Here is a 10448-nt window from a genome sequence, read left to right as displayed (position 1 = left end):
TGCCCCTGGACCACTGGCCAAGCCCCTCCCTGCTGTGCTCCCACCCACACCAGGCCTGGGTAGCATCAAGTGGAACAAACTGCACAACAACTGGAAGGGAGGAGACTGAAAACAACCCCTCCCTCCCTTCCTTCCTCCCAACGCCCCCACACATGATCTCAAGCTAGAGGCCATTGCCTTTCTGAGGGGAACCGAGGCTCGAGGCTCGCTGGGGGCAAGTAGTGGGCCAGACAAGTACTTGGGGCCCAGAGTCCTTTCTTGGTCCAAGGCAGCCACCGCCTCGCTCCTTCTCCGCAACTTTGGCAGGACTGGAGCCAAGGCAGACTGGCACCCAGCCCAAGGCAGCTGGCCCCATCTGGTGGTGGCACAATGCCAGCCTCTTGTTTATGCTTTCATTTCCCAACTCCGGATCCTAAAAAGGCTCCGGTAGGACCTTGGTGTGGGATCAAGCCGCTGGAGAAAGAGCTTGTGGAAGAATGGGGACACAGTCAGGTGGCCCCCTCCCAGAAATCGGGGGACAGAAAAGAGGCAGCCCAACAGACAGCTCTGTGCCTCTGTCCTAGATTTCCCCTCTCCCAGGCAGTTCTGGGAGACACCTCCCCACAGCACCCACCTGGGAGGAGAGGAAGGCCAGCCCACCTTGCAGGCAGCTACCTGCTTCCGGATTGCGAGAATGGCCTGCCCCTGCCTTGCCCCCTCCCGTTACCCAGGGACAAGGCTCTCAGCCACCTCCTGTGTCTGCCAGGCAAAGTCACGCCCAAGCAGAGCCAAGAGCCTGGCCTGGGCAGTGGCACAGAAGACTCCCCTCCAGAGTCAGCTCTGCGGTCAGGGCAGCAGCTGGAAGAGGTAGGGGCCCCAGAAAGAAGAAACCGGGATGGACCTACAGAAGGGACGAGAGCCAGGTAGCTGCTGATCTCTGGGCAGAACCTCGCCTGGGAAACAGGAGGGGCGCAGAGAACCAGGCACCTGCCAAGCAGTGGCTGAGGCTGAAAGTAAGGCAAGACACCCCCAGAGGGCACCTGACCAGGCAGCAAAAGGGAAGGAGGGTGTGCACAGGGGGGCTTGCAAACTGAAGGGAGTCAGGGCATTCCATTCCCCCAGCCCAGGGTATGGGATGTCTGCTTGCCCCCCTGCCCTCCCTCCCCTCTCCCCCTTGACTAGTGTGGGCAGGTCTCTTATCAGGGGCCCATCATCTCAACCAGAAGCCAATGGCTGGGACCGTCAGCGCCCCCCCCCCCGTACTCACAGACTCGGAATCCAGAAGCCCCTTCCACTGCCCTGGCGTTCTCCCCGCTGTACAGAGTGGTAGCGTTGCCCTGCTCACATCGGTTAATGCAGCGCCTGTTGCTGCAGTGCATGTGGCAGATGGTGGGGGTGAAGAGGACCTTGACCTGCTGACCCTCCCCAGGCAGGGGGGAGAAGCCAACCAGCACCACCAGCAGGAGATGGTGGATGAAGCCCATGGCCCCAAGCTGAGCAGAGAGCCACAGCTCCAGACAGGCTGCAGGCAGGGAGGGCTATGCGCCCACCATGGAGAGCACACAGACCCACCCGCTAATTGGAAGCAGCAAGCTTGGGGTGGGTGGGCTGCAAGCCAACAACAATGTTTACAAGGGAGCACAGCCGCCAGGAACAGGGTTAACTCTTAGCTGCTCTCCACAAGCCTGGAGGAAAGAGCGTCCTTCCTTGCCCCCCCCCATTGCAGAACGGCCTCCCTGCCCCCCAGCACACACAGCACAAGGTGCCAGCAGACAAACTGACTCTGCTGAAGTCCCTCAAGTTGTTCCTCTCTGCAAACATCTGCAGCAGATGTGTCACTAGATGTGCTCTCCCATGCAAGCCACCCACTCTCCTCCACTACGCTCGTGGGGTCCTCACACTGCCTTGGGCTGGTTCACGCTGCTTCCAATTGCTGTGTCCCCCCCCCGAGCCCCCACCACCACCAGGGCAGCCCCCCCCCAGCAGCTGCTTCCTGCCCAATCTGACTGGAGCACTCCTGGCTCCTCCGGAGAGGATGCCCTGCCCATCCCATATTTCCCTCCATTCCCCTCCCCTCCTGTCTGAAGGGTGAAGCCTGGAGCCCCCCTGCCCCTCTGTCCCATTTCTGCCAACTCTTTTTCAGCCTGGAAGTGCAAGATTTGAAACTGGTTTCTCAGTGCAAAGCCCCCCCCACACATTTCCTCTCCCCAGCTGTTGACACACACAGGACTGCTTTGTCTTGGATGTCTGACATGCAAAGTCTTTCTCCTCCAATAGCTGTTCCCAGAAGGAAGATCCCCCCCCTTTGCAAATCTCCCAGCAGGCACCATTTGGGAACAGGGCTAACATCTGTGCCAGCTGGACACGCACTGGCTGGTCATAATGAGTTTGTCTTGTTCTCTAAGCCAATTCTCCATCCCCCGTCCCCCCCCCCTCTGCTTGCTGCCTTCTCAGACATCAAGAGGACTAGGGAATGCTCATTCCAGAAAAATGGGGGACACTTGATCAAAGGGAAAAGGAGGAACCTGGAGCAGCAACAGAGCTGTCCTGGGATTTATGGAAGTTTCAAGGGAGAGCAAAGTAAATGTCTCCCCCCACCCACCCACCCCCAGCCCCATCCAAACATTTGCAGAAAGCAGTCAAAGACAGCAAGAGGAGGTGGGGCTTCCTGGTGGCCTCCCCAGGGAGGAAGCGGCCTGTGGGCGGTGGGGAAAGGAGCAGTACCGGCTCTCCTCCTCCCAGTGCAGCTTTGCATGACATCATCTGGAAAAACCTAGCCAGGGGTGGAGAGGGTGGGGGCCACAGAACAACTGCCAGACCCAGAGGGGTGGGGACTAAGCTGGACATGGGAACTCTTCCAAAACTTCCAGATGGGGGGAAGAGGGTTGGAGGCATCTGCAAGTCCCTTGCCTCTTTCTACAGAGAGAGAAGCCCCACCCCACCCCACCCCACCGGCCTTTCTTGCAGAGGGATCTATCCTGCTCAGCCCAGACGTGTGGAAGACAAACTGGCAACCGGATTGTTTGGTACTCTAAAGGGAAGCTCCAAACCCTCCTTGGATGGCCCTTCCCTCAAGGTAATAGCCCCTGCAACTCTCTTCAGAAGGCCTTCCAAGGGCTGGAGCCCCCACCTGCCTCCCGAGTCTCTCTGCAGCTGCAAACGTAGGAGCCTCCCCAGGGACACGGACCTTCAACCCACCTGACTCTGCTGTGGCTGAATGAGGGACCACCTCGGAGGAGAGGACCTGCTCGAGATGCCCCCTTCTGCCTTCAGCCCAACTGCCTCCACGCAGGCCAGGCTGCCCGGCCTCAGACCACTGCCCCTCCATTTTGCCCAGGGGCTGTGCTGCCACCTGACCAAGACAACCACCTCCCAGCCAGGTCCTGGTGCTTTATCCTCCACCTGGCCCGTACTAAGACCTCTTTTTGAGAAGCAGCTACATGCAACGCCCACCAGAACATCTGCATCCGAAAGAACTCTAGGCAGGGCACACCATGCCAGTCTTTTTCAAAAGAGATTCTTCTTCCCAGGGTTAGCAGATCTAACATGGATTTCCCACTCAGGGGAAAAAACCTTTTGCGTATGTTCCCAGTCTTCCAGGGAAGAAGGCAGATTGCATAACTTACACATCTTTATTATAAACTATCAGTGCTAACCTCTTGAGGGTTCACTCATGAACGCCCTTCTGCCTTGACAGTAACTGTTGGCCTCTGCAACTTGCAAAAAGCCACCATTCTCCCAGTTCTTTCTGCAGTTCTACAACTAACACCCTCACGTAACAGCTTAGCGACAAGTGTAATTCCCAACAACCTTGACAGCTCCGTTCTCTGCCACCCCACTCATCTCTGACAATTCCCTCACCTCCAGGACAGTCAGGATGGCTGTTTCCAGGAGGCCCTTTTCTCTTTGCAGAGCTCCTACGTCATTTGCTTGAGCCCCTGCATGGCCATTCTGGCCAGCTGTTTGGATGGGGGAAAGCCCAACTCACAAAGGCCAGCCAGGCTTGCCCAAAGTTTTCCTTCCCATCAGCACTAAGCGAAGGCTGTGTGGCATACTCCAGCCATGCCCTTCCCTGGGACCGACTTCTTCAGGTGGTCAGATTTGAACAAGGGTGATCCAGAGGATCTTGAGAGGCTGATCGTCCTATGACTAGAATGTAAAAAATACCTGGCATATTTTTCAGATTCCACATCACCCTCTGGGACCACAACGTCAATATTCGGCTCTTTCCAGAGGTTATTGAGAGCAGTGATTTTCTACCAACAGACCAGATATTGCCTCCTCTCTCTGGGACCAGAGTAAGCGCATTATTACAGTTGTGCAGAAGCATCCGACCTTGCCCCATCTGCTGTCCCTGGCTCTGCCCTCCAGAGCTCCTGCCTCTTGCCCCCCTGCTCCCCGGTCTGCTTGGCCAAAACCAGAACTTGGATTGTTGGGCTCCTTTGACCTCAACCTACAAGGTGGTTCTACAAAGTGCTGGAAAGGTTTGCCCTCCAGCAAATCCCAATAAGACTCCAGAGGTTGTGAGAAACATCTTTCCAGGTGTATTTATTGCTCCTTATCTACCAGAGGAAGGGAAGAGAAACCAGTCAGCTAAGGCAGTCGAAGGGGGTGTGTGGCTATTACTCATAAATATCTTTGGTTTTCACAAGCAGGAGGGAGGGGGCAACCTTGCAGAGGCCACGTGTTACTACCTAATGCAAGCGGCTTTTGAGCACCACAGAGGAGAAAAAACGACCCTGCCAGAGGATTAAGGCCCTGAGAGGCTTGGAAAGGGCTTGGGACACAGTTCTGGGTGAGGAGCCCTGAAGGAGGCGGGGTGGCAGTTCCGCAGCAGGCTCCACTCCAGAGCTCCAGGCCACAGGAGCTGCAAGAGGAGGGATGCAGCAGCAGCAGCGGGAATCACCGGTGGCTCCCTTGCTCCCCAAGAACAGCAAGAGGTCAGAAAGAGGTTTCACTGAGTGGCACTCTAGATGGGGCTAGGGGGAGGGTGGGCTCCAGGGGGACAGGATGGAGAGTGAGCGATCTTTGGCTCAGAAGGCTAGCAGAGAGCCCATCCTGAGAGTGGCTGAGCCACTGGCCCTCGGCAGATCGGTCCAAGAAGTTCCCGCCCAGTTGTTGTCGGTGGTGGTCTCCTCGTTGGAAGTCCAACCTGGCTGGGGAAGCTTTCGATGGCTTCTCGCAGGTCCCACTGATGTCTCGACTCTGGGGGCGGCTAGGAGAACCATAACCTCATTACATGCCATCTAGGGGAAGAGAAGAGCTCAATCCCATTGAGCAATAGACTAAGGCCCGTCAAAGGCAAGGAAGCTGGGGATTCGGTTAAGTCAGTCCTCTTCCTTGCAGACTTGCACATCTGGAGTTGCTGACTCTCTGAGAGGAGAGCCTGGCGGGTTCCCTTTCAATTACCTGCCCCATCAGCTGTGCAGGCACACACACACATCTGTACCTGATGCCAGAAGTACTGGAGAGAGTGAAAGACCCCGTAGGACTCGTTTCCAAGGTGTGGGTAAGGGCCAGGTCACATTGCCCCAACTCAGACAGCAGCTCTTCTTCTGAGAGACCACCACAATCTGCAGGATGGGAGGAGGAGGAGGAGGAGGAGGAAGGGCAGTAGCAGAGATTGGAGTCTGCCAAGAGGGCAGATATGGAAAGACAACCCAAAGCCCAGCGCAGGGACAGGATGTGCTCAGAGTTTACCCAAGACTCAGAAACAACATAGCGAACAGCAGAGGGCAGTAGGGACTCCCTCTTGGGGGGGGGCGAGTCTGCCCACGCCCACTGCAGAGCCCCTGGTTGTCCCTCCCAGGTTATCTCCCCTGCCAAGCCCAGCCCTTGCACCTGGGGGGTGGTCCCTCATCTCCATCGCGGTGGTGAGGTCCCACATCTGGAGGCTGCCATTGCTGTGGCCGGTAAAGAGGTAACGGCGTGGACGGGAGCCGATGCGGCTGGAGCCCTCACAGTCCTGGACCAGGAAGGCCGTGATGAACGAGCCGTCAACTGAACACACCTGGCATATCCTGCGGGGAAGAGAGAGGCACCAATGAGATAAAAATAGCCAAGCACAAATCACCAGCCCCATTCGTGAAGCTGGATGTGCTACTGACCACCTTTGGCTTGCAAGGAGACCAGCCAGCTGCCTCAGGCTTTACCCACTGGAGCTTGGCCGCAAGCACAGCTGCTGGCTGGCCTGGCCCCCTGCAGACCCACCTCTTTCCAGTAGAGGAGAGGCGCACATACAGCTTGCTGGCATCTGGAACCACCTTCTGGAGGAACACCTGTTGGTCATCGCGCTCGCCAAAAGGCCCTGGATGGGAGAGAGGAGGAAGCAGGTGGGGCCCCAGGGCCCAGATGCCACAAGCCCCGCCCTTGGACCCCAGATGTCCCTACCAATATCTGTGCCCGCACTGCAGCCCCCCTGCCCGTCCACCGAGTCCAGGGCCAGAATCTTGAAGGAAGCCAACGGGGTGGAGCCTGGTTGCGTAGAAATCATCCCACGGAATCGAGTCACCGTCCACGTCCGTATGTGGCTATCAGCACAGACTAGGGGGTAGGCAGAAAAAAATGAGGGAGGGATAGGACCCTTGGCTGGCCTCACCCATCTGCCCCTCCTCCTCAAAGCCACTACCTGAGATAAGGTGCTTCTCCGAGAGCATCACCTTGGTGACAGGGCTACGATGAACAGCAAAGGTCTGGAAGAGCTGGGGCCCTGAGCCCACCGTCTCTGGGTGCTGGACAATCACTCGTACCATCCCTGAACTGGTGCCATAGGCAATTTCAATCCAATTTCCGCTGTGGCCTGCACAAGGGAGCAGAGGGCTAGAGGCAAACAAACCTGCTGCAGCCAAGGAAGGCCAGCCCCAGCCCAGAAGGGAGGCGAAGCCTAGCCGGGATCTGGGAAAGGCTGGGCAGACGAGCCAGGCTCCTGTGCCCAATTCTGCTTGGTAATTCCCCCCAGGGTGAGCCCCTTACTGCTCTTGGGAGTGAGGTGGACACTGAGGGCAGTGATAGCATCCTCCGCAGGGTCACGGTACAGCTCGGTCACCAGGAGGTCATTGTCCTTCATGCGCAGGGGGAACTTCTGAACATCTGTGGGAAACAGCTGGCAGGTGAGAAGGGCAGTTGGCAAGACAGAGCCACAGTAGCCCTGCTGGGACGGCTGGCTGGGACTCACCAACATAATGGATGGAGCCATTGTGGCAGCCCAGGAGCAGGAAGGAGCCCGCGACATCATGGCTGTTGATGGGAACCACATCTTGAGTCTGTGGAAGTGGAGCAGCTGGTGAGAAACAGGGGGCATCAGGGAACTGGAGGTCACAGCCTCCAAGAACTGGAAAATTATCTGCTATGAAAATTGAAGCAGATCTTGACCTGAGAAACTCCATCAGCTGAGATTAACAGGAAAACTTCAAGGAACCAAAGACTTTTCACAAATGTTCTAAATGAAAGGAGCTGCTCACTAATGCACTAATGCTCAAGCTGTTCCACAAACAGGATAAAATGCCCTACTAAGGAAAGGCAGAGCCAACCAACCCCAACTGGGATCAAATCTCCTCCTCCTCATCCTCCTCCTCCTCCTCCTCCTCCTCCTCCTCGGGACATATTCCACCCAGCGACTCGGATAAAATGCGGTTAGAGAACACCCATGGAGAGTGAACAAGCTTAAACCTTCGTGGCCAGATGAATTACATTCCAGAGTGCTACAGGAACTGGTAGACGACCTATTTAAAAATTTGTTATGATCTTTGGACCATCCTGAAGAGCTGATTAAGAATCAGAGAAGTGGAGTCAAGCAACCTTTGTCCCCATCTTCAAAAGGGGGGAGAAACTTCAAGTATAGTTTAGCTGCCACAGGTCAGACTGAAAGATCTCAACAGCAGCTGCTCCCACCCCCACCCCATTCCAAGCTGTATTTAATTAATCCCAAAGCTGCAGCTATTATACAACTCCTTGGAAAAGGCCACCTCCCCAACTCTACTGGGAATCCTCCTTCTCCCCCCTCCTCCAAGCTGATCTGCTTTATTACCTGCCAGTGTTTGGTGACTGCGTTCCAGACGCCAATCTTCCCTGTGTGGCTGGTGGCAATAAGCTGGCTGCCAACAAAGAAGAGACCTTCTAGGGGGACCCCTAAACAGAACACTCCTACAGAACAAAAGAAGCAACTGGGAGAAGAGCAGGAGAGGCTGCAGGATTGGGCCCATGGCTCAGGAGACTCCTGAACCCGCTGCCTCCGAAGAGCCCACAAGCAGCTCCCTGCTGGGTCAGGAGGCCAACTGGAGTGCCTGCCCCTCCCTGTCCAACTCAGGAACAGCAGTTGAGACTGCAGATCCCCATCTATAGGTTCTCCTCGTCTTCTTCAAAAGCCCTCCTCAGTGGTCTCGGAGCGCAAGACTCACCGACCAGAGCCAACTGGGCTTTGGGAACAGGTTTGAGACATTCACACAAGAACAAAGAGGGAGGTTCCTGGCAGCTGCCTATCAACCTCCTTTAGTCTGATCCCACTACACGGAAGGATAAACCTTTACCTTAGCCCAAGCAAGGCCAGCATCCAGGAAGTCTAGTTGGCCTCCCCTCATCCAAGAGGCATTTTAGATCACTAAAGATGCATGTGGGGGTAGTTTTCTCACCAATCTCAGTGCCGCTCCCGTCAGGCTGAAGGGCCCATAGAAGGATTTCGCTGCAGGAGGCAGCAGCCACCATTTTGTCGCTATCACCCAGGGACCCACCAAGCACCCGGGCATTTAATGCCACACGCTCGATGACCCAGTCCAGCCGGGGGCTACAGAAAGCCAGCTGCCAGCCAGAGGCCTCCTTTACCCTACAGGGCAAGAGATTAGTCAGGAAGCAGAGGGGGCCCAGTCTCTTCCCATTCACCCCCCATGCTGAGCTGTGCCCCCCGCACTTACCTGTAGCAGATAAGGAAGTGAGCGTAAGCCAGAGCGACCCAGTTATGATGGCCACAGATAAGACGAACCATGCCTGGATCATTTGTGGCTCCTAGAGGGAGGGTGCAATGCGGATGTTGGCAGCTGGTTTCCAAAATCTAGAGAGTGTTTCCCACAAGCCACCCTCCATGCCTTAAGCACTTGCTCTTCCCAGGTCTGCCTCCGCCCTTCCCTTCCTGACACCCACCGGCTGCCGTGCTCCTCTCCTCCACTCTCCCCAGAAGCCCTGCACCAAGGTTGGGGGGCATCGTATTGCTCCGGCGCACCAGGGGGTTGCCCGGCCGGGCAGTCAACTGCCCCCCCGTGATGCTGTGGCGGTTCCACCGCTTGGCAGGAAACACTGCAAGGGAAAGGAGAGCGAGAGCTGGCTGGACCACAGGGAGACAGCTGCAGCCCATGACTCCAGCGGCCCGAGCCCTACCAGAAGGGGGGGGCAGATAGCCTTCGAACAAGACGCTCCCACAAGAGGACCGCTCCAGTTCCTTTTGCAACTGCAGGCGGCGAACTGCGAAGAAGAGCAAGGCAGAGAGGCCAGGTGAGTCCTGGAGGGGGGGGGAGGTCCACAGACTCGTATTTGGGGGGCCAGGATAGCTGTCCCACAGCCCCAGCCCCGCCACGTACTGAGAGGCGTGATCCCGTAGAACTGGGCTTCGTGCAGCAGCAGCGAGACGTCGCTCCCCCTGTGGAGCAGAAAAGGCGGAGAAACGGTGAGGCGGCGGTCCCTGCGCCCACGCCCCCTCCCGAAGCAGCTGGGCGCCTACCTGAGATCCAGTTCTTTGCAGCGGAGGAAGTTGAGGATGGGGGCGAAGAGATCGGGGTCCCGGTCGATGAAGATCTGGAGGAAGGGAAGGGAAGGGTGCGGCTAGCCTGCGGGCGAGGGCCCGGGGAGGCGCCGGTCGCCCCTAGCAGCGGGGAGGGGGGCTCACTCACGGCGCCGGTCTCGTCCCGCAGCGAGGAGATACGGCCGCTGAGCAGGCTGCGGGCGAGAGAGGCGGTGAGGATCGCGGGCAGGGCAGGCGGGGGGAGGAGAGCCGCGCCCGCCCCCCGCCCCTCCCCCCCGCCCCCGGGCACCTGGAGAAGAAGGAGTCCGGCACCCAGGCGAGCGTCTGGCGGGAGGTGCAGAACCTGCGGGCAGAGAGAGGAGGAGGAGGAGGAGGAGGAAGAGGAGGAGGCGGGTGAAGGACGCAGGAGCCACGGCCCGACCCCCCCCCGCCTCCCTCCCTCCCGGGGCCGCGGCCACTCGCCTGCGTCCGCCCACGTTTAGCTCCACTAGGCCTTTCCCGCCGGGCGAGCCGCCGCTCGCCGCCATCCCGACCGCTTCCGGATCCCAGCGCAGGGCAGCCCCGCCCAGCCGCACGCCATTGGCCGCGGGCCGCCCTTCAGTCAGCCATTGGCTTCCCTGGAACCCCGGCAGCCTCGCCTTCCTCTGGGGCTTCCCGATTGGGCTGGGCGAGTCTCCCGGGGGCCGATGGGCGTCGTAGTCCTGCCGCCTCCCAGGGCTTCGGTGGCGCTGCGGTTGCCGGA

The 10448-nt window shown here is 58.1% G+C and overlaps 2 protein-coding genes across 2 annotated transcripts in view; both read right to left on the bottom strand.

The window, feature by feature from the left end:
• LTBP4 (latent transforming growth factor beta binding protein 4) overlaps positions 1-1463 on the bottom strand; it is a 15063-nt gene extending 13600 nt beyond the window's left edge. The window contains exon 1 of the mRNA XM_029283721.1: positions 1247-1463. Within this exon, the coding sequence (XP_029139554.1) occupies positions 1247-1463 (217 nt within the window). The remainder of the gene's footprint in view (positions 1-1246) is intronic.
• A 3402-nt stretch (positions 1464-4865) lies between these two features.
• SHKBP1 (SH3KBP1 binding protein 1) lies at positions 4866-9264 on the bottom strand. Its single transcript, XM_015813890.1, has 12 exons — positions 9112-9264; positions 8886-8976; positions 8607-8797; positions 8006-8121; positions 7154-7241; positions 6952-7068; positions 6608-6778; positions 6370-6522; positions 6190-6286; positions 5821-5999; positions 5429-5552; positions 4866-5194 (listed from the first exon to the last, which is right to left on the bottom strand). Exons 1-12 carry the CDS (start codon positions 9170-9172, stop codon positions 4921-4923), a joined length of 1662 nt encoding a protein of 553 aa, XP_015669376.1. The 5' UTR covers positions 9173-9264; the 3' UTR covers positions 4866-4920.
• Between the last annotated feature and the right edge of the window lie 1184 nt (positions 9265-10448).

This window comes from Protobothrops mucrosquamatus, unplaced genomic scaffold (genome assembly GCF_001527695.2).
Source record: "Protobothrops mucrosquamatus isolate PMUCROS unplaced genomic scaffold, P.Mucros_1.0 scaffold201, whole genome shotgun sequence".
In the NCBI taxonomy this organism is placed as follows: Eukaryota; Metazoa; Chordata; class Lepidosauria; order Squamata; family Viperidae; genus Protobothrops; species Protobothrops mucrosquamatus.
The sequence above is the reverse complement of the archived record's forward strand: the minus strand, read 5'-3'. Positions and strand labels throughout refer to the sequence as shown.

Excerpts from the sequence above, each read along its gene's own strand:
- SHKBP1 (XM_015813890.1), bottom strand. The coding sequence starts at position 9,172 with ATGCCCCCCAACCTTGGTGCAGGGCTTCTGGGGAGAGTGGAGGAGAGG. Across the intron at positions 7,242-8,005 it reads CAGTCACCAAACACTGGCAG|ACTCAAGATGTGGTTCCCAT; the intron begins GTAATAAAGCAG and ends CCACTTCCACAG. Across the intron at positions 6,287-6,369 it reads CAGTGCGGGCACAGATATTG|GGCCTTTTGGCGAGCGCGAT; the intron begins GTAGGGACATCT and ends TCTCCCATCCAG.